Source organism: Trichomonascus vanleenenianus (assembly GCF_965637985.1).
Source record: "Trichomonascus vanleenenianus strain CLIB 3782 genome assembly, contig: TRVA0_008S, whole genome shotgun sequence".
NCBI lineage: Eukaryota > Fungi > Ascomycota > Dipodascomycetes > Dipodascales > Trichomonascaceae > Blastobotrys > Blastobotrys vanleenenianus.
Genome location: NW_027481879.1, coordinates 361,028 through 382,694, shown reverse-complemented (window position 1 = coordinate 382,694; position 21,667 = coordinate 361,028). Strand labels below are relative to the sequence as shown.

Sequence of the window (21,667 nt, the reverse complement as noted above, 5' to 3'; positions counted from 1 at the left end):
AACCCTCCCCATAGTAAATTTTCCCCCCGCCCCATAGTAAACTCCCAATTTTCACCATAGTAAACTCCCAACCCGCTCCCATAGTAAAAATCGGGGATTTTTCCAACCGTGTACATGCGGCATGCATGCAGATCCCATTGATCCGCGGACCGCGCGCGTGCGCGAACGTTATACTCATGACGAGCTCTATATACTCTATATCAATTAATTGATTGGCACTTATAAGGACATCGATTTATGTGGCCATAATTTATAAGCTTTTACCGCCGCTTTTTTTGTAATTATGAGGATCGGTTATACATATGCAGTTTCAATTGCAGCTGTACTATCCATCGGTGTTTGAATTGCTCCGCTCCACATGCGGATCCCGAAATTCTCCGCTCGGCGGGGTTGCAGATTTAAATACTTATAAATTCATAGATATATGGACGAGTTCATGCTTGAACGATTACCTGCAGTAATGAATCAAGATATCGAGCTTGCAGATGTAGCTGACAGGGATAGTCCAGTAAATCCGGTGGACCGTACCCTTAGAATCAAGGGCATGCTGATAATTCTCGCGTCCTTTCTGTGCAACTTCGTTGCAATGGGCGTGGGATTCACATTTGGCGTGTTCCAGGACTTCTACACCAGCTCCTCGGGGCCATTGCAACATGCTACTGCGGCCGAAGTGTCAATTATTGGCGCAATGGCGACATCGCTGACGTACATGTGTGGTGTTATTACTGTTCCACTGTGCCGAAGATTCGGTCCTCGACTAGTTATGTTTTCAGGTGCCCTACTGATGGGATTGGGGATGGTACTAGCGAGCTTTAGCTCACAAGTATATCAATTTGCACTTACCCAGGGTGGACTATATGGCATTGGCTCGTCGTTCCTCTTCATGCCCCCGATATCATACGCCCCACAGTATTTTGAAAAGCGCCGAGGGATTGCTCTTGGAATTGCATTCTCTGGTACCGGTATAGGAGGCTTAGCTATGGGTCCCTTTAGCAGAATGCTGCTTAGTCGTATGGCCTGGCCAATGGCTCTGCGAATACTTGGCATTATTGCATTTTCTGTGGCAACGATTGCGAGTAGAATGGTGTATGTCCACCCCAAATCTCTGTCGGCCCAGAATCGCACTAGCATATTGAATCCACAGATACTGAGGAGCCGAAAGTTTGCGCTGCATATTTCTGGCAACGTATTTCAAGCTGCTGGGTATCTCATCCCCTTAGTCTACATGTCGTCATACGGCAAAACTCTCGGTTTTAGTGCATCACAGGGCGCGTTATTCATTGGATTAAACAATGCAGTCAACGCCGCGTCGAAGATCGTGTTTGGGTACCTGGGAGATGAGCTGGGGCGCTTCAACATGCTGCTATTCTGTTGCCTTGCTACAACTGTAACGACGTTTGCGCTGTGGCTCGTTCCATCTCGGCCAGTTTTTCTAACATTTGTCATTTTGAATGGCATGTTCTCGGGCCCAATTATCGCGCTGCTGCCGGCGTGCCTCGTTGAAATGTTTGGGGTTCAGAATTTCCAGGCGATTACTGGACTTACATATGCTTCGAGGGGGCTCGGCACCATGCTTGGCTCGCCAATTGCCGGGTTGTTTATCAAGTCGGATGCATCGAAGCCAGCGGCCTACACTAATGCGATTATATACGCGGGCGCGGTGTTCTGCTTCAGTGCAACAACCATGTTTGTGCAGAGGTTGATTGTTGGCTCGGAGAGGAAATGGGCATTGAAGATTTAGATATTAGTGGAATTTACCAAGCCTGATTTCTAGATAACGATTGAGATCTAGGATGACTTAGAATGCTATTATGACGTTTACGCGAACTACCTAATGGCAAGCCATGCCACGGGAGGACCTTTCGCCCCAGATATAGAACCCAACAAACGCGCCAGCAGTAACTGCAAGCATAGCCCATCCCTAATGACACAGTTAGCAAAAAAAACAACCCTGGAATCACTCTCAATTGACATACGTTATAGGTCATAAAAATCAGCCTAAAAACAAAAAAAAATTGCGTTAGTAACAACACGCCAATAGCTACCAGTAGCTGTACCAGGAAGTAATAGATAATACGTACATGAGAAAGAAAGAATAGGCGACTTGGAACGCGTAGAAAGCGGAACGGGCGATTTTCTGGCGGGGGCTACCAGAAACGTCTGGTGGAGTCAGCTCAACAGTACTATAATTGGTTTCGTCTGGATGGACTCTGTTAATTGGAGGCCAATTAACGGTGTCATACTTACTTCTCGTCTGAGGCTCCAAGGTCTGGGAGTCCAGGACACGCGAGCGATATCTCAGGAACTCGTAGCCGGCACCAAGGCCCACAATCGCCAGGAGACTCAGCCACAATCCAATTGTCGTTTGGATGTGCCACCACTTGAACACGATACAGAGATTATCAGTGTCCCAGGTGAATATCATCTAACCTATGAGCACGGGGATACAACCCTACAGGGGTAAAACATACGTTCATACTGCACATGGGGCCCATATCGCCATGGTCCATGCCTCCGTGGCCCATATTTCCATGGTCCATGCCCATATCGTGGGCCATGTGCATACTGTGATCCATTTCCATCTCTCACTATAGCTATATTGGTACTATATCGGCTACTGTACTGGTAGAGGTAGGCGGTATCGATAGATGGTGGAGATGATCCCGACGCCCACCCCCAACCGCTTTGGCCTGCAGCTACTATACGAAATATCCGGCGTACTACCGTTCGTACGTACTGGTAGTAGTCGATTAATGCGGCAATAGTAATAGTTGAATACACACTTCCTCCCTGGTGACAATGGGGGGACCAGTCCCCCTGAACCCTCCTGTGGCTCCGTTGCGCGAAGCGGAGCTACGGGAGCTCGAGGGCTGGCCCTCGAAAATGACGCGAGAGATTACGTAGTCTTGTTACACTGTAACAAGCTGCTGTAACAAGATGGCGTGGTGTAACAAAAAGTCCCAACAGGGCTGTAAAAGCTGGTTACAGGAGGAACAAACTCATGAAACTCGGTATAAGAATGTCATTAAGTAGATATCAGTAATATTGGCGAACGGAGTTGGCCAACGATGAGCAGACACCACGAGGAGTAGAGTAGTAGTACATGACAAAAAGCCCATAATTGTGGTGCTCTGACCGGGAATGAATTAATATTGCTGACTTTACGTCCGTCGACTATAGCCTATTTCACCAAAAGCTTAAATTCGGCAATCTCAACCATGCACAAAGGGTACTAAAGGGTACTAGAAGATACTAAAGGGCGCTAAGGATACCAAAGACCCTCTGCTAAAAGAATCCATATCTATGGAATCATATCACAGACGCAGTAATGCTCCAAAAAGAGGCAGACGTCACTCCGGAAGATTCCTGTAAGGGCACAATTAAGTCTCACGCAATCAATCCAACGGGGTGGAACGACCGGTTGCTCAAAAACGGCTAAATGCCATGCTCTGCAGAACGAATGTGGAGTGGAGAATACATTCCTACGGACCAAAGTAAAAAAAAAAAACGTACGACAAAACTTCCAGGGCCCTCCTACGAGAAAAAAAGGGGCCCAGTGAGGCTGTGTGGAAAAGCGGCGTAGTGGTGCAATATTCACATTCACGTCTCATATTTTTGCTGAAAAAAAAGACTACTTTTTTTTCGGAGCATCCAAAACTTCAACCTCACGCGATATACTAACAGGGGCTCGGCAGATTTATATAAATCTCGCAGACGTATTCTACATTTCATATTTATAGCTGCTTGGCACATATATATTCTCGTTCATTGGAATATATTAGGGATACACCCCCTGAAACCAGACTACCCCCAGAAGTAGCAGATGACAGCCCCCGAGGATAACCGAGAGTTCGACGTCATTGTCGTCGGAGCAGGCATCGCGGGTCCTGCGATCGCGTCTGGCTTCGGCAAGCAGGGCAGATCAGTGCTCGTCGTCGAGCGAGACCTCAAGGAGCCAGACCGAATCGTCGGCGAGCTGCTGCAGCCTGGTGGAATGCGAGCCCTCAAGAAGCTGGGGCTCGAGAGCTGTGTTGAGGGCATCGACGCCGTTGAGGTGGACGGCTATGAAGTCATTTACTGCGGGAAGCCCGTCCATATCCCATACCCGCTCATTGATCCGCAGGCGCCAAAGGGCCCGCGAGTCAAGGGCCGGTCGTTCCACCACGGGCGGTTCGTTATGAACCTGCGAAAGGCGGCCCAGGAGACCAAGAACGTGGAATTCCTGGAGGCGTCCGTGACCCAGGTCATTAGGAACCCGCACACGAACCACGTCCTGGGCGTGAAGACTGTGGACCGGGCCGGAACCGAGAGACACTACTTTGCCAAGCTGACCGTCATGTCGGACGGAATTCAGTCCAAGTTCCGAAAGGAATACACCTCGAAGCGGCCGGTCGTCAAGTCGCATTTTGCCGGGCTCATACTCGAGGATGCTGACCTGCCAGCGCCTCGACACGGCCACGTTATCATTGGCAAGAGCCACCAGCCTATTCTCGTGTACCAGGTAGGCACCCACGAGACGCGAATTCTCTGTGATATCGCGGGAAAGATGCCATCTAATGGTACCGGCGAACTAAAGCGACACCTCGAGGGAAACGTCATGCCTTATCTACCCGAGTCCATCAAGCCTTCGTTCGCCAAGGCCCTTGCGACGCAGCGAATTCGTACTATGGCTGCGCAGTTCCTGCCTGCTGGCGTCACCCAGACGGTGGGGCTTGTTCTTCTCGGCGATGCGCTTAATATCCGACACCCGCTAACCGGAGGCGGCATGACCGTGGCTCTCAGCGATACTGTATTGTTGCTTGATCTTTTGAGGCCAGAACTTGTGCCAGATCTTGCCAATGCCCAGGCCGTGGACCGGCAGCTACACAAGTTCTTTTGGCAGCGAAAACAGCTTGGTTCTGTTATTAACGTCCTTGCCCAGGCGCTCTACTCGCTCTTTGCTGGAAGTGATGAGAACTTGGAAATTCTACGGAAGGGCTGCTTCCGGTACTTTGAGCTTGGCGGTCCGTGCATCGACGGGCCAGTGTCCCTGCTTGCCGGTGTCCTTCCCCGGCCTTTTGTGCTCTTCTGCCACTTCTTCCAGGTCGCTTTCTATGCCATCTTCCTCAATCTGTTTGACCACGGCATTGTGGGCTTCCCCAAGGCGTTCCTGCAAATGTTCACGGTCATCTGGACTGCGTGTGTCGTCTTCCTGCCCATGATGTGGGAAGAGGCGAAGTGGTGGTAATCTGTAACTACTGGGTAGACTAACCGATTACCATTACCCTCCCCATCTGTGGAGAGATTACCCTCTATAGACCCCCGTCCCCTCTATGGAGAGGTTACTGTCTATGGATATGGTAGCCAATGGTAAAGCAACAGTTAATAATTCAGCACTGGATGCTGATTCACGATTTACGACTAATTAATAAATAATATGACAATTTAGAAATTTATTTACAAGTTTACCGCGACTCCTCTTCCTCCTTGGCAAGCTGTCGCATTCGCTCCTTCTCAGCGTTAACTTCGTTGTCAATCCGCGCCTGGACGACTTTCTGTCGAATCATACGCTCCCGCTCCATCTCGTCCTTCATGTGGTCCTTTCTCTCAATCTTCCAAAGCGGATCAGAGCTCTTGGCCTGCTGTTCAATGCGCTCTCGCAGTAGCCGGTTCTGCTCTCGTCGAATCTCCTTCTCCTCCTCGTACTTCTTCCGCAGTTCCGGAGAGAGAGCGTTGATCAGCTCTTCGTCTGTAGGAGTAGTGTATTTCATCAACAGGTAGCCGAACCCGACAACGGATCCGCCCCCAAGCAGGGCTTTAAACATTCGTCCCATATTATACGTTGGTACTGGTATATTGGTGGTGTCTACCGTAAGTGGGAGGATCACCTCATTTAATTTTTCGTGCGGCGTGCGGCTCAACGACAACTATAGTAGTGGACTACTATTCGAGGGCCAGCCCTCGAGCTCCAATAGCTCCGCTTCGCGGAGGGTTCCCTTGCCCAATTGATGTCCACTAATCTCCGCGAAGCGGAGCCCCAGGGGGGTCTGGGGGGACTGGTCCCCCCAGGTTACTACTGTACTAGCAAAGTATATTCGAGCTCCACTTCGCGGAGGTCGTAACGCCTCTCCTTGTATAGGAGGCCCAGGGGGGGGTTGGGGGAACTGGTCCAATATTTGATCAACTGGATAATATACAAAGCCTTAATGGCAGCTGTAACTGCTTAGGCGTAGATAGTAGGTAGGGGGAGATTGTTGAAATTTCATTCATTCATAAAAACTCATGCGATGCAAAATAAAAAATTAAAAAAAAAACTATATTTTTTTTTCACACAGACGACACAATTACAGTCGCTGAGAACCTCGGTGGGTCTGGATAGCTGGGTAGAGCAAAGTGGTCAAGAAGTCGCTGTAGTGCTCGTCAGTGATCTCTGGAGCAAGGTACTCGGCAGCCTTCTGGAACTGGTTGCCGGCTGGAGCAGTCTTCTTGAGCTTCTCAACCTCCTCCTTGAGGAGACCCAGAACGTACTCCTTGGTGCACTTCTTACCCTCCTTGGTGACAACAGAGTTCTTGACCCACTGGTTGAGCTGGGCACGGGAGACCTCAGCAGTAGCAGCGTCCTCCATCAAAAAGTTGATTGGAACACAGCCAACGCCTCGCAGCCAAGCCTCCATGTAACCAAGGCCAATATAGAGGTTCTTTCGGATGCCAGCCTCAGTGATCTTGCCGCCTGGAATGTATGGGTTGAGCAAGTCTCGGGCGGTGACATTGACCTCCTCGCGTCGTCGGAAGATCTGGTTTGGAGTAGGCATGTGCTTGTTGAACACCTCAAGGGCAATCTCAGCAAGCTGTGGGTGGGCGACCCAGGTACCGTCGTGGCCAGCAGTAACTTCTCGCAGCTTGTCGGCGTAGACACCCTCCATAGCCTTCTTGTTGGCAGCCTCATCGTTCTTGATTGGAATCTGGGCAGCCATGCCACCCATAGCGTGGACGCCTCGTCGGTGGCAGGTCTTGATAAGCAGCTGGACGTAGGCGTGCATGAATGGCACCTTCATGGTGACATCATTTCGCTCGGCAAGCGTGAACTCTGGGTGGTTTCGCAGCTTCTTAATATAAGAGAAGATGTAGTCCCATCGGCCGCAGTTCAAGCCCGAGGAGTGCTCTCGCAGCTCGTAGATGATCTCGTCCATCTCGAAAACAGCCAAAATGGTCTCAATGAGGACGGTACCTCGGATGGTGCCTCGGGGCATGCCGATCCAGTCCTGGGCCAGTCGGAAAACGTCGTTCCAGAGTCGTGCCTCGAGGTGGGACTCCATCTTTGGCAAGTAGAAGTACGGCCCAAAGCCCTGGTTGATGGACTCAAAGGCGTTGTGGAAGAAATAGAGACCAAAGTCGAACAGACCGCCGGAAATGGGCTGACCGTCGACCAAAAAGTGGGCCTCGTCGAGGTGCCAGCCTCGTGGTCGCACAATGAGGGTTGGAATTCGCTTCAGTTGCATCTTAGATCGATCAGTGTTAAGCTTGTACGTCTTTCCGTTGGACTCGAGCGAGATCTCTCGTCGCACTGCGTCGTAGAGGTTGACCTGGCCCGTCACCTGGTTGAGCCAGGTTGGGGCGGTCGAGTCCTCAAAGTCAGACATGTAGGTGTAGACGTTGGCATTGAGCGCATTGATGACCATCTTTCGGTCGGTAGGACCAGTGATCTCGACTCGTCGGTCCTCGAGACCAGGAGCCAGCTTTGGGCCCTGCCAGGTAGGGTCCTCTCGGATGTGCTTGGTCTGGGGCAGGAAGTCTGGCAGCTCACCGGCGTCAATTCGCTTCTGTCGTTCGACTCGGGCAGCCAGCAGCTCCTGTCGCCGGCCATCAAAGGTTCGGTGCAGAGTCGCCAGGAACGCAACCGCCTCTGGGGTGAAGATCTTCTTAGCACTATCGGGGATTGGCGCGTGCTCGACGCCCTTAATCATAGATGGGATAGTAGCAACCATTGTGTGTGATCTCTGAAATTTAACTTTCAAGGGAAACAAGAGTTAGAAAAAAAAACTGGGGCCCTGGGGCTCATATATATATCCCCAGTCGGCCTTTTCCGACAATCCACCTAGGTGCCTATCGCAGGCAGGTGTGTCTCGATGGCCTCGGTTCGCAAGGCTGTAGTTATCTTTTTGCCCTTTCGGCCGGACAACCGGGGCCCCCCACAAGCCGTACTCCACACTCGGGGCGATCCGTGTAAATATCGTGCCCCGTCTCGGATCCGAAAGCCGATTGCGGTTCGTTATCGTCGCCATGCTCGACGCTGGGTATAGGCTCTGAGGCAAACCATGTTAACGAACCGTATCGGTTAAACCGTATTGGCATGGTGGGGATATTGTAGTGATCCTTTGTCATTCGCCAAAGTCTTTGGTTGTTCTTTTGGATGGATCAAAAGTTTGGCAAGTTTCCCATAATCGGGGTCAATCAATCAGCTCCCGGGAGATAGCCAATAGCAGCGGCCGTAGCAAACACCAATGCTGGGGTTGAGATGAGTCTCCACAAACTCGAAGTTTATCCGCCCATGTGAATTTCGTGGGGAATGCCGGGCTTGTTCCGGGCCCTAGGCATAATGCTCGCTGTCATTAGACACCTGTTGCAGTTGTACTCAGTTCCACTTGGGGGGCAGTTTTTCGGCCTGACCCCAGATTTTTTGTCACCTCCTTTACTCCGCGGTTCAGTTATTCCGAGGATGTACCGTTCTTATCTCCCCCCAAGTTAGGCGCCCGCCTCACATGCCAAAAAAAACCCACCTATCATTGCCTTTCTTGGGGGGCATCGCCCCCAAACCCCCCTTAGTTCCGCTTCGCGGAGGGTCCTTACAACCTCACCCGTTTATACCGTACCTTATACACCATTATGTACAGTATATACCGCGAGCGAGCGCTGCTTTGAGAACGTTTGTGAGCTTGACCTCGGATTTGGCTCTCTTAGTATGGGTTTGCACAGCCGTGCATAGCTGGTGATTTTGAAAGCTCCCAACCGCGCGCGCGTTACAACACCAAAAATCAAAATTAAACAGCCACCGCGTTGGACACAGAACACTACAGCCTTCCATAGAGAATACATACACCAATTGAAGTACCTCGAATGCCCTGTTAGCGTTATTCCTGGGCAAGTTCAAAGATGATCCACTCGGTGATGATAGGTAAGCATCTTGGTGATTTCTGAGGACCCGCTAACCCCCCCTGGAAAGTGAACAACTCTGGTCTGCCTAGACTGACCAAGTTTTATACCCCAGTAGACCTCCAAACCCAAAGTCTGCTGCTGAAACAAGTGCATTCAATTCTATCATCTCGTTCTGCCAACCAGTGCAGCTTCTTAACTCCACCCCCTCTTCTGCTGGAAGGCATGGAGGATGATGTGATCCGAGTAATTTATAGACACTACGCTACGCTCTACTTTGTGTTCATCGTCGATGACCAGGAGTCCGAGCTAGGCATCCTGGATCTCATCCAGGTCTTCGTAGAGAGCCTGGACCGCTGCTTTGAAAACGTTTGTGAGCTTGACCTCGTGTTTGGCTGGCAGGTGCTGCAGACCGTGCTGGGCGAAATCATCCAAGGTGGCCTGGTGGTTGAAACCAACATCAACAAAATCGTCGCAGCCGTAGATGAGGCGAACAGAGGCAACCTAGGACCTAAGGGAGACTCGTCGATCTCCAGAGCATTCTCCAACGCTACTTCTGCATTCCAAGCAATGGCCCGTGACGGCAAGATCTGGCCCACGCGGTAGTTCCCTTTGATGCCAGTAATCGCTCGGTAGCCTTCCCTCTTCTCATCCAACAATCTCTGTTGGTACGTTGGAAAGGGTTTGCAAAATAACTTTATCCTACTACCAGTAGTACAGTAATATCTGCCTTGTGTTTCATCCGCCATGGATATTGAAACACACCCGATGAAACTCGTTGAGATGATGTGGTCAATTTGCAAACCGTTGACGCTAGACATGCTGAGAGAGCCCTGTGAAAACCACTCAGCCCGTGTGTCAGATGCTCGCGATATAGCATGCCGTGGATGGTTGTTTCTTCCCTCGCTGGTGGTCAAGTAGACAAGAAATAGATCCATTGTGTCAGATATTTGGCTGTGACACCTTTTTTTGGAATCTGCAGAGGCGTACTGTAGGTGCAACACTTTGTTCAATGCCAGATTCCTCTCTTTCTTCCTCTGATAATCGAGCCTCTTTTTTGGTGCTTTCTCATCTTTTTATTCATGTCCCTCGCTGGGTATGTCCACCATGACCAAGCGTAGCGGCAGCTTTTCGTACAAATGGATCATTGCAATTGTCGTGCCCATTGCCGTCGTCGTGGGCGGAAGCATCCTCTGGTTGATCTGGTCTATCCGTCGGCAGAAAACCATTCAACGAGCCAAGTACGTAGATAGACAGCGCCGCCGCGTCGAAGACTACATGGAAGCCAGAAATAAGGCTGCTCAAACAATCCCCGAAAGACTCTCCTTGAAAAGAGCAAAGCCCCAGAAATTCGAAGACGGAATGCCCATATTCAAACGTACTAACGCACACGATAGGAGTTCACCGGATAAAAAGAAGAAGAAAAAGAAGAAGAAGAAGAAGAATACGAGAACCAGACAAAAGACGATAAGCCCTGATCCACGCACGCCCAAGCCGCAAAGGTTGCCCAAGAATTATCGGACCCCTCAAGCTCTGCCCAATGCTCAAAAAAGGCAGAAGAAAGGCAGTCCTTTTGCAAAGTTATTCAAATCGCCGCAATCAGACGCTCCATTGCTCGAGCATCCTTCGCCGCCCTCAGCAGGTCCTACGCCTCGCCTCACGTTGGACATTCGTAATTCGCCGTTTGTATGGCAGTCGGTGCTTTTTTTCGACAGAACGAGAGCGTCCTACATCTCAACAAATGAGTCGGGTAGCATTTACTCACAGCACGCTAGTGTCGACCAATTGAAGGGATCGCAGTCATCCTCGGCAGACCAAAAATCGGGCGCCGAAAGAGCTACTCCTCCGTCGAGCGAGAAATCTCTGTACCATTTCAACCATTCACCATCCGCGACGAGGAAGGCCAAACCGGCTCAAAAGCTGGGGAGCCCGATATCGTCTCCGCGGCGGTATAATAACAAAAACAACAATTATAACAATAATGAGCCTCTCTCGGAGGCGTGGGTCACCCCTCGCCAATGGTCATCATCGCAAAAGTCGAGCTCGAGCTCTATCCACTCGTTAATCAACTTTCGCAACATCAATTTTCCCCTAAGAGGAGGAATTGGAAGTATCCGACGTGAGTCGTCGTGGGTAACTCTCTCTGAAGAAAACAGCATATCTTCAAAAGCCCGTCGCAACCGCATTCTCGATAAGCCGCTGCCCACGAATCCAAAGCGAACTTCGAGCTTGTTCAACTCTCCAGTGGCGTATTCGCCGCCAGAATCAGTGCCGGTTACGCCAAAGAGCCAGATGGCAACAGGATCAACACGATCTGTGTCTCCACCTCCTCTGCCATTTGACATCCCGCTTGATCTTCTTACACCCCGTGTACCTGATCGCTCACCAATGCGCCGACTCAACGAATCAATGGAGATCGACAGGGATGGTGTGCCCATTCTCAAGCCTTCGCGGCCTCTCAATGTCAACAAAAAACCAAGGCAAAGCAGTGCGGGCAGTACTCCTACTACACCCGCAACCGCTGCTGAGTTGAGCCATCACACCGCAAAAACATCCCCGTCGCATACCACGCCCGAGTCCAATTACCAGACTCCTCGCACTCCGGGGACCGGCGAATGGTTTGCGTCAGGATACTATTATCGGTCGCCTTCGTCTCCGAATCGCAGCAAAAAGAAGAAAAAGAACCACCTGTCTGAAATACTGCCCCAGCAAGGATTTCGGCCGCAGCACTCGCACATTTCTGAAGAAACGGCGAATTATAGACTGACGAGTGCCTCCTCGCCGCCGCTTAGTGGGCTCCAGCGGCCCATAAGCTTCTACAGCGCGTCCAGCGAGTCGACGACCACGAAGCTCAAGAAGGCAATTATTGACGAGCCGGCAGGGTACGGAGGTAAACCTGCTGAAGAGGAGCATGGCGCCAGAACTGAGGAGGTTAAAGAGGAGATCAGCATTACCACTCCGATTCTCTATGATGCTATATACCACTACAGTCCTCAGTTGGAAGACGAGCTGATACTCAATCGCGGCGAGCAGGTTTTGGTGTATAAAGTATTTGACGACGGGTGGTGCTTTGCGAGATTAAACATGGAGGTACAGCATGGCCGGATGCTGGCAGGGATATGTCCTATGGCATGCCTGCGAATTGCGAGGACAATATGATCAATATACCGGTAGCATAGCATGAATAGATCACTCCTTGCGATATTTCCGATATATAGCACGGAAATATACGAAGCGTGGGTACCGGATACCGCACTCCCAGAAAAAAGGGAAGAGTAGTAGATCAAAGGAGATTCAAATAAGCCGTCATATACCAGGTTAGATTTTCCAAAATAAATTATATATAAATTAAAGCACCTGGCCGGAGTGGAACTTGGCACCAGCGTAGATGGCCTTGTCGCCGAGCTCCTCCTCAATTCGCAGAATCTGGTTGTACTTGGCGAGTCGCTCGCTTCGGCTTGCGGCACCAGTCTTGATCTGACCGGTTCGGAGACCAACGACCAGGTCCGCGATGAACACGTCCTCAGTCTCACCAGATCGGTGCGAGACTTGAACACCCCAATTGGCGGCATAAGCCATCTTACAGCACTGGATAGACTCGGTCAAAGTACCAATTTGGTTGACCTTGAGCAACTGAGCATTTCCGGCCTTTTCGTTGATGGCTCGCTGCAAAAACTCAACGTTGGTGACGGTCAAGTCGTCAGCCATAATCTGGAGCTTGTGGGCATCAATATTGGCGTTGAACTTGGTCCACGTCTCCCAGTCATCCTCGCCGAAGGGGTCCTCAAGAGAAACAATTGGATACTTCTTGAGCAATTTTTTGTAAAGATCAATCATCTGGTCGCCGGTGAGCCACTTGGACGGGTCAGAGTTTGGATTCTTGAAATCCAAATCGTATTTGGTCTTGTTCTTGGTGAACGAAGAGGGAGCAGGGTCCATGCCAATGAAAACCTTGCCAGTGTAGCCGGCCTGGTCAATGGCAGCGACAATGAGGTCAAGGGCCTCATCTGGAGTCTTGAGATCTGGAGCAACACCGCCCTCGTCACCAACGTTGCCGGCAGAAGTGCCGTACTTCTTCTTGGCGAGGGACTTGAGGGCGTGGTACACCTCGGTGTTAGCTCGGAGAGCCTCAGAGTAGGACGGGAAGTTCAATGGAGCAAGCATGAACTCCTGAAAGGCCAGGTCGCCACCGGCATGTTCACCCCCGTTGAGCACGTTCATGAATGGAACTGGGAGCACATATGGCTTCTTGGAGCCAGCCAAGTCGCTGATGTACTGGTACAATGGAATGCCCTTCTCGGCGGCAGCGGCTCGGGAAGCAGCGAGGGACACACCGAGAATAGCGTTAGCGCCAAGCTTCGACTTGTTCTTGGTACCATCCAGGTCGATCAGGAACTTGTCAAGCTTCTCCTGCTCGGTGACAGCAATGCCAGACTTGATGAGGGCCGGGCCAATGATCTCCTTGACGTTCTTGACGGCGGTCAGGACACCCTTGCCGAGCCACTTGGACTTGTCACCATCTCGTAGCTCGACAGCCTCATAGGCGCCGGTCGAAGCACCAGATGGCACAATCGCTCGGAAAACGCCCTTCTCAGTGGTTAATTCAACCTCAACAGTTGGGTTGCCTGCGACTTAAGTTAGCCTCTTGCTTTCTTTTCGATTAGACACTTCTTGGCACCCCAACGGCGGTGTTTTGCGGGCCCCACATCAATTGAAGCTTACATACCTCGAGAGTCGTAGACATATCGAGCGTGAACTTTCTGAATAGCCATTGTATATGTTCTGTTTGTTTCTTTTACATTTGCAATTGCCTGCAGACAAAAAAGTGAAAGGAAAAAAGGAAAGGAAAACGCGTCCCAGTGGTCTTTATATAATACCTGGTAACGCCTTTGTTTTGAAATATTACTTTTTCATCCCATACATGGTTATCACCACTAGACTGCAAAGGGAACAGGCCTGTTGGGTTTCCTCTTTTGGTCAATTCGTCCAGTTTCATGTATATACCGTAAACGGTTTAGTTCAATAAACTTAGTACTAGAGCTCTACCTATCTTTCGTGGTACAAGTGATTTAGCGGTTCACATCGATGGAACTTCAGAGCCAATGGCTTACAAGGGCAGAAGGCCCATAGAAGGAGTGACCGTGTTAGAGTCCGCGCAACAAATAAGTGGAGCGTGGTGTGTGTCCGAAATATGGACTGATGAGTGCGTCGCGTCCATGCCGCCGTTTAGCGGGCTGCAGGGGCCGATAAGCATCCAGAGCGCATCCACGCGAGTCAACCACGACGCTCAAAAAGGCAATTATTGATGAGCCAGCGGGGTGCACGGAGGTAAAACTACTGAAGAGGAGCAGGACGCCAGGATTGAGGAAATCAAAGAGGAGATGGCCAATATACCGGTAGCATAGCATGAATTTACTTACCTCCGCAGTATTCCCACCGTTCGTTCTTTGGTGATCAAACTCCCAACTTACCTCCTACGCAGTCCCAACTGGTTTTCGTGGGGCAATCAAACTACCCTTAAGGTACTCCCGGATGGCGTAGGGTACATTACCGGTAATCAATTGCAAAAGAAAAAGAGATGTCTAAATTCCCACATAATATTGCTGCTATAGCAGATTATAACTACGTGCGGTGAATGACGTAAGACCGTCGTAAAATACGGGGCGCCATCGACTTTTTCGCTAACATGTCTCACACGGGCCATAGACTCCAACTTGCGAGAATTTAGAGCATCTTAACTTAACAAGTCGATAGATTTAGACCTTTTTTTCACAGTCGTATAGCTGAAATCCTGAAATCTTGTTAATTCTAGTGCCCAATTGGCCAAAAAATGTCGAAAAGCTTGTTAAAAAGACTACAGTAATGTTCAATAGTGACGCGGGGGATACGCCATTTGGGCATTCGCGGGTGCTTTTCACGGCGAAGTGATTGAAGCCTGTTTAGGAGGTAAAGTATGAACATGTGCTGGGAATAGAAAGAGAAAGAGTAGATCAAATGATGTTCATTAAGCCGTAATATAGATTTTCACAAATAAATTATATAAATTAAAGCACCTGGGCGTTGTGGAACTTGGCACCAGCGTAAATGGCCTTGTCGCCGAGCTCCTCCTCGATTCGCAGAATCTGGTTGTACTTGGCCAGTCTCTCGGATCGGGATGGGGCACCAGTCTTGATCTGGCCGGTTCGGAGACCAACAACCAGGTCGGCAATGAACACGTCCTCAGTCTCACCAGATCGGTGCGAGACCATGACACCCCAGTTGGCGTCAAAGGACATCTTGGCGGCCTGGATGGACTCGGTCAGAGTACCAATCTGGTTGACCTTGAGCAAAAGAGCACTGCCGGCCTTTTCGTTGATGGCTCGCTGCAGGAACTCAACGTTGGTGACAGTCAAGTCGTCGGTGACAACCTGGGTCTTGTGGGCGTCAACGTTGGCGTTGAACTTGGACCAGGTCTCCCAGTCGTCCTCGGCGAATGGGTCCTCAAGAGACACAATTGGGTACTTCTTGATCAAGTTGTTGTAAAGCTCAATCATCTGCTCGCCGGTGAGCCACTTGGACTGGTCAGAGTTCGGGTTCTTGAAGTCCAAGTCGTACTTGCCGTTCCTGTAGAACTCAGAAGAAGCAGAGTCCATGGCAATGTAAACCTTGCCAGTGTAGCCGGCCTGGTCAATGGCAGCGACAATGAGGTCAAGAGCCTCCTCTGGAGTCTTGAGATCTGGAGCAACACCGCCCTCGTCACCAACGTTGCCGGCAGAAGTGCCGTACTTCTTCTTGGCGAGGGACTTGAGGGCGTGGTACACCTCGGAACCAGCTCGCAGAGCCTCAGAGAAGGTTGGGAAGTCCAATGGGGCAAGCATGAACTCCTGGAAGGCAAGGTCGCCACCGGCGTGGGAACCACCGTTGAGCACGTTCAAGAATGGAACTGGGAGCACATATGGCTTCTTGGAGCCGGACAGGTCGCCCAGGTACTGGTACAATGGAACACCCTTCTCGGCGGCAGCGGCTCGAGCAGCGGCAAGGGAGACACCGAGAATGGCGTTAGCGCCGAGCTTGGACTTGGTCTTGGTACCGTCCAGGTCGATCAGGAACTTGTCAAGCTTCTCCTGCTCGGTGACAGCGATGCCAGACTTGATAAGAGCCGGGCCAATGATCTCCTTGACGTTCTTGACGGCGGTCAGGACACCCTTGCCGAGCCACTTGGACTTGTCGCCGTCTCGCAGCTCAACAGCCTCGTTGGCACCGGTGGAAGCACCAGATGGCACGATGGATCGGAAAACGCCCTTCTCAGTGGTGAGCTCAACCTCAACAGTTGGGTTGCCTGCGACTTAAGTTAGCCTCTCGTTTTTCTTCAATGGAACCTTGGTGGTGTTTTGGAGTCCTGTCCGAAATTTCAACACCTCAATTCATCAATTGTGGTACACATACCTCGAGAGTCGTAGACCTGTCGAGCGTGGACCTTCTGGATAGCCATCTTATAAGTTGTGTAGGTTTTTTTTTACGGTTGCAATTGCCTGCAGACTAAAAAGTGAAAGGAAAGAAGGGAAGGAAATGGCGTCCCAGTGGTCTTTATATAACCAACGCTGCTGTTTTGAAATTTTGCTTTTTCATTCGGCGCATACATTTACCACCACTCAACAGCAAAGGGGAACAGGTTTGTTGGGTTTCCCCTCTTGGGGCCAATTCGTCCAATTCCAAGTATATATAAACAGTGTAGTTCAATTAGCTCAAAAACTCTACCTATCTTTCGTGGTACAATTGATTTAGCACCCAAGGTCGATTGAGCTCTGGAGCCATGGCTGACAAGGGCAGAAGGCCATAGAAGGCGGGTGGACGCAAGGGTTCGCGCAACAAAGAAGTGGAGGCATCCCGAGCCGCCCGCGCGTGGTGCTTTTCGGCCACCGAGAACGATATTTTCCCGGACGAAGGCGAGAAATATCGTGAGCAGCGCGAAATGTTACCGGAATCACCTGAGCATTCTTCATGGAGGACCCTACCATTTGCCATTTGCCATAAATCGCTCCTTGACACAATTGAGTTTGAACCATGGCGAGACAAGGGCTGGACGAGTGATGGGCCCTGGAAACGGCGCCCTCCCACTCCGGCCCACTCTCATCCTGCCGGGCCAGCGTCACCCACGCCCAATCGTCCGGAAAAACTGCCTTGGGTTTTTCCAGAATGAAACATGCTCCAAGCCGCTTGGTGGTTAAAATCTATTAAGTGTTAGCGTAGATTCAGTACATTTTGTGTATATGTAACAAGCTGTGAGTAGGCCATTTTCGCCGGAGTTCCTACCGGTTATCGTGGGTATCCCAAGCGGAGCGGCTATTATGGGGTACAGTAGCTGGCTAGGGCCTGCGGGTAACTGGTGAGTCAATTGGATAAGGTAGGATGGATATATCGTCATGAGATCGGTGGATGGATTTCGCCGATGCACCTGAGAGGGGAAGGAACGCTTATGCGTTGTACACGTATGGGATTACATTCGAGAGGGTTGTACAGTGTAGTAGTAGCCGCGCGCCACGATCTCTGTCTCAATACATCCTACCGGTAATTTTTCACAACGCAGGTCCGAGAAACCCGCGGTATAACGGTGGATGAAAAAATACATATTGTAACAGTGGCATCATACCAGTATAAGGGCTTTCGTTTATTAATGGCCGAGGCATATTTTTTATATTGCTTGAGATATTATGGCTAGGTTTTTGTGCTATAATAAAGACTTTTTCGAGATTTTTGCTCCCCAAGCCGCACTAATGTCTCAAAAAAGCTGGGCCGCACCAAGCCGCATGCGGCTTGTTTTTAATCGAGACACGACGAAACGACACCGAAGTCTAGACGGGTAGTGAAGAAAGAGGGGACAACACTCCGCGAAGCGGAGCCACGGGCGGTTTGGGGGGGGCTGGCCCCCCAAGTAACACTAACAACAAACGTGAAACGTAGCCGGTCAACTGATACTCGTTCTGTCGTCATGAAATGGCCAGCAATGCCCACGTTGGGCGTGGTCTATCTACAGCCTCAGGCAGGGCTAGGCTGCACCCTGCAACAACGTGAAGGAACACGTATATTTAAAGCTGTAAATACGCTTCGTCAATTGGCTATTGCACCTGTTGGTGCTGACGTACGTAGGTTGGCTTTCCCCTACCCTGTTCCTTCTTTCCCCAGAGCAGCTACACCCATACAGGGCTACACAGATATAAACGTCTATACAGATCAACCCTGTACATTTAATCATCATCCAAGAAAGAGAGAGAGACGACATCCTCATTTGAAGAAATGGTGGTTCCACTTTTCGCCTTGTATATATTAACTCGAGGGGGGAATAAATAGTACATTAAAACGCTTTTATAAACAAGTGTCAAGGGCTTTTCACATCCACTCAAACGAGTCCGTCGTGACGGGAGCGGCTCTATTCTCATACGCCCCAATAAGCATATCAAACTCGTTTTCCTCCGCAGTGCCGTAGACAGGCTCCTCCTTGATCTCGTCGCGCGGCGACACATTGTCCTCGGCGGCGCCATTCTTCTTGCCGTTAAACGTAAAGTCCTCAAACACGTACCGTGCGTCCAGGTCCTTGAGCGTCTCCATGGAGCTCAGCGTGCTACTGGCCACCACCGAGGGCGTGCTCCCGCTAATTGATCCGTGACGGTACGGGTCCGCCACGGACCGCTGGCGCAGCTGGCGCCGCGAATGGAACATGTTGAGTCCAGACGCCGACAGGCTTCTCCGCAGCTGCGCCGCCGCCGCCAGTGTCTCTGCCGGCGTCACCGCCCCTGTCGGCGACTGGTTCTGGACTCCCGGCGATAGATCATGGTGTGAGCTCGAGGGCGATATCTGAAGCGTCGGCGACGTCAAAACGGCAGAAAAGTCAGCCTCTGTGACTACGGGGCTGTCAAAACTGCGGTCGCTGCGAATGAGGGGCGTCATGAACTGATTGGGCCGTCTCCGCTTAGCGCTGCCAAACCCAATGGGCTCCGGAAACACGCTTGTCGCAGCAGTCACCGGAGTGCGCTTCTCGCGCCCAGAGCCAGACGAGGTCGCGGATCCGCAATAAGGCGACACATTGGGGCTCTGCAACGAAGACATGGGCGTCAGCACCACCGGGCCCTCTGGCGGCCCTTCTACAATGTCAAAGTTGGGCCCGCTCGGTGATACATACGAGCCCGTGGTGTTGTTACTGCCCCGCACAAACCCAGCTGTTCCAATGGGGGGCTCACACTCGTTCGAAAACGAGCGCTTCATCTTTTTTCCTCCCGTGCTACTCGCGCTGCTGCTCGTAGCGCTGCGAAGGTCCATAAACGAGTGGCTTGACGATGCAGAATGAGGAAATGGAGTCATCCCGGTTGCGCTAATAGGAGTAGGCACTGCGCTCAGCCTGAACTGTGGGCTCTGGGAGATCAGCGGTGATTGTCCAATGCCACCGCTACGATGGCCAACGGTCGTGGGGACATGGATTACCTGCGACGTGATCTTGCCGCTGCTACTACTAGGGGCCTGGAGGAATGCGTCGTGCAGCATCTGCTGCTGTTTACCATTGTGCGCCCTCTGGGTTGGATGTGGCGGCGGGTTAAGCGTTGACTGGCCTTTAAACGCGCCTCCACTGGCCAATTGCGGCGTAGTGGTCTGTTGTGACCGTTTAGTACCAGTCGGCGATATTATCTTCTCCGGTACGGTCTCTTCATCCTCCTTCTTGGAAGGCTCTGGAGACCCCTGAATCTTGGTGGGCTCGGTTTTGACAAACCCAGGCTCCTTTTTCTGCTTTGCCTTGGCCCTGCGATTTTGGAACCAAATCTAAACTGTTAGCATGGATCGACTATATATTCTGCCTGGGCAAAATAATATTGAAAAGAAAAGGGAGGGGGGAGATCATACCTGAATAGTTCGGGTTGGCAATCCCGTGCGCAGGGCGAGCTCATCCCTGTATGCCTTATCAGCCTTGGGAATGCGTTGAAATGCTTCTTCCAGAATAGCGGTTTGCTCTGGCGAGATCCTTTTGCGCGTCTGCGTTACCTCCGGTTTGGCACTGAGTCCGGCAATCACGCCCGACGTGCACCCGGAGCTGTCGTTCTTCGCATACGCCTCAAACGAGCTCATGCGTATGTTGCTGGTCGAGAATATCGGCGCCGGGGGCTGGAGCGTCATAGTAGTGGGCACGGGCTGGCCTGATGGGTACTCCGTCGCGAGGCGCGAGTAGTGGTGCTGCTGGAACCCTAGGGCAGCCAGCTCTGATCCCGGTGCATTGGGGATTCCATATGGGTACTGGAATAGCGCATTGTACGCGGGCTGGGGAGGCTGGGGGATCGGCGCAGACACCAATTGCTGGTGCTGCTGATGCGGTTGGTATTGGTGGTGGTATGGTTGATGCTGGGGCACAATGAACTGCTGCTGTACAGCAGGCATTGTCATTGGCATTGGCTGTGGCACGGAGCCCTCTGTCGAGGTCACAGGGAACGCCAGCGGATCCAAGTACACGTTTGACCCGTCCAACGCTGGGAAGGACGCAGACTCCGCGGTAGATTGGCCAAATGCAAAGTTGTCATTATCCATCCTTCCTATCTCCAGGGGCCAATAAACCGGAAGGGAGAGGGTCAAAACGAGTGTCAAGAGACCCCTACCAAATGAAGAGACTCGAGCTGATTACCCAAAAAAAAAAAAAAAAGAGACTCGATGATGATGATTAAAACAGAGGCCTAGGGTACAAAGGGGTAAGGTGGGAAGTGGTGAATAGATGATTTAAACGACGACGACGACGACGACGGATCACCAGTGGGTATACGAAAGTGGGACGCTCTAACTTGGCGGCTTTCTCTCGAGGGCGCGATTTCTCAGATCGGCAGTCCTGTCGCAGTCCGCGGCTTTAAAAGTCAATTGGCGACAGTTAGTACACTTGCTTTCTAACGCTCCTTAAGGGCCTATCCTCGTCTGCCTAGTACAATGCCAGTGGTTAAAATACTCCATAGTAAGGAGTGTAAGGAAGGGGGGTGCAAGCAACAAGTGTGTGTGCAAGAGAGATGTGAGAGGCTGCAGTTAAACCCGCTGCGGCGGCCAAGCGAGGGCATGTGTGAGTGGATTATTCAGGAGAACCGCAGCTCTTCAGCAAACAGGATACCAACCAAGCCCGATCTAACCGTTACGGGACAATGCGAAGATCAAAGCTAATGAGATTATCCCAGCCCGTTGGATTTTTTTTCACTCCATCTATTTTACACTTGTCTCTCCAACGTCTTTTTTTAGTGCAACGACCGTTTGCACCGACGTCAAGTTTAAGGGGTAGCCCCTATAGGCGTACCGGCGGCGACGACACAAAAAAAAAAAAATATTGGCACAGCACGCCTTAGAGGCCCCGGATACAGGGGAAAAGACGGAGGCATACACCAAAAAAAAGAGCAGATTACGCATTACCGGCAGCTACTGCAGAAAAGAACCGAGGACGCGCCATGATACTTACGTTTATTATGCGAGGAAACTCCCCCTTGCGTGCACAATGAGATTTGACAGCTAGCTGACAGGCAGGCAAGCTACTGTACTTGGGGCAACGGCC

The 21,667-nt window shown here is 51.1% G+C and overlaps 10 protein-coding genes across 11 annotated transcripts; 4 read left to right on the top strand and 6 right to left on the bottom strand.

The window, feature by feature from the left end:
* Positions 1-424: 424 nt before the first annotated feature.
* Positions 425-1,741, top strand: MCH2 (MCT family MFS transporter; the record flags this gene model as incomplete). The annotated part of the gene is made up of 1 exon (XM_076683501.1): positions 425-1,741. One exon carries the CDS (start codon positions 425-427, stop codon positions 1,739-1,741), a length of 1,317 nt encoding a protein of 438 aa, XP_076542416.1.
* A 90-nt stretch (positions 1,742-1,831) lies between these two features.
* CTR2 lies at positions 1,832-2,558 on the bottom strand (the record flags this gene model as incomplete). 2 transcript variants are annotated; one of them, XM_076683500.1, is made up of 5 exons in its annotated part: positions 1,832-1,921; positions 1,977-1,998; positions 2,082-2,199; positions 2,248-2,425; positions 2,472-2,558. In XM_076683500.1, 5 exons carry the CDS (start codon positions 2,556-2,558, stop codon positions 1,832-1,834), a joined length of 495 nt encoding a protein of 164 aa, XP_076542415.1. The 2 variants fall into 2 exon arrangements, with proteins under 2 accessions (XP_076542415.1, XP_076542414.1); XM_076683499.1 differs by having other exon boundaries at positions 2,082-2,160.
* Positions 2,559-3,823: 1,265 nt separating this feature from the next.
* On the top strand, positions 3,824-5,227 carry ERG1 (squalene monooxygenase; the record flags this gene model as incomplete). Its single annotated transcript, XM_076683498.1, has 1 exon — positions 3,824-5,227. The coding sequence occupies one exon, from the start codon at positions 3,824-3,826 to the stop codon at positions 5,225-5,227; it is 1,404 nt and encodes a 467-aa protein (XP_076542413.1).
* Positions 5,228-5,444: 217 nt separating this feature from the next.
* Positions 5,445-5,813, bottom strand: CBP4 (Cbp4p; the record flags this gene model as incomplete). The annotated part of the gene is made up of 1 exon (XM_076683497.1): positions 5,445-5,813. The coding sequence occupies one exon, from the start codon at positions 5,811-5,813 to the stop codon at positions 5,445-5,447; it is 369 nt and encodes a 122-aa protein (XP_076542412.1).
* Positions 5,814-6,323: 510 nt separating this feature from the next.
* MLS1 (malate synthase) lies at positions 6,324-7,964 on the bottom strand (the record flags this gene model as incomplete). The annotated part of the gene is made up of 1 exon (XM_076683496.1): positions 6,324-7,964. One exon carries the CDS (start codon positions 7,962-7,964, stop codon positions 6,324-6,326), a length of 1,641 nt encoding a protein of 546 aa, XP_076542411.1.
* Positions 7,965-9,129: 1,165 nt separating this feature from the next.
* Positions 9,130-9,735, top strand: APS3 (Aps3p; the record flags this gene model as incomplete). Its single annotated transcript, XM_076683495.1, has 2 exons — positions 9,130-9,151; positions 9,200-9,735. 2 exons carry the CDS (start codon positions 9,130-9,132, stop codon positions 9,733-9,735), a joined length of 558 nt encoding a protein of 185 aa, XP_076542410.1.
* A 492-nt stretch (positions 9,736-10,227) lies between these two features.
* Positions 10,228-12,288, top strand: TRVA0_008S03334 (uncharacterized protein; the record flags this gene model as incomplete). Its single annotated transcript, XM_076683494.1, has 1 exon — positions 10,228-12,288. The coding sequence occupies one exon, from the start codon at positions 10,228-10,230 to the stop codon at positions 12,286-12,288; it is 2,061 nt and encodes a 686-aa protein (XP_076542409.1).
* A 189-nt stretch (positions 12,289-12,477) lies between these two features.
* TRVA0_008S03312 (uncharacterized protein) lies at positions 12,478-13,901 on the bottom strand (the record flags this gene model as incomplete). Its single annotated transcript, XM_076683493.1, has 2 exons — positions 12,478-13,754; positions 13,856-13,901. The coding sequence occupies 2 exons, from the start codon at positions 13,899-13,901 to the stop codon at positions 12,478-12,480; spliced, it is 1,323 nt and encodes a 440-aa protein (XP_076542408.1).
* Positions 13,902-15,173: 1,272 nt separating this feature from the next.
* On the bottom strand, positions 15,174-16,600 carry TRVA0_008S03290 (uncharacterized protein; the record flags this gene model as incomplete). The annotated part of the gene is made up of 2 exons (XM_076683492.1): positions 15,174-16,447; positions 16,555-16,600. The coding sequence occupies 2 exons, from the start codon at positions 16,598-16,600 to the stop codon at positions 15,174-15,176; spliced, it is 1,320 nt and encodes a 439-aa protein (XP_076542407.1).
* A 1,895-nt stretch (positions 16,601-18,495) lies between these two features.
* Positions 18,496-20,532, bottom strand: TRVA0_008S03268 (homeobox domain-containing protein; the record flags this gene model as incomplete). The annotated part of the gene is made up of 2 exons (XM_076683491.1): positions 18,496-19,917; positions 19,999-20,532. The coding sequence occupies 2 exons, from the start codon at positions 20,530-20,532 to the stop codon at positions 18,496-18,498; spliced, it is 1,956 nt and encodes a 651-aa protein (XP_076542406.1).
* Between the last annotated feature and the right edge of the window lie 1,135 nt (positions 20,533-21,667).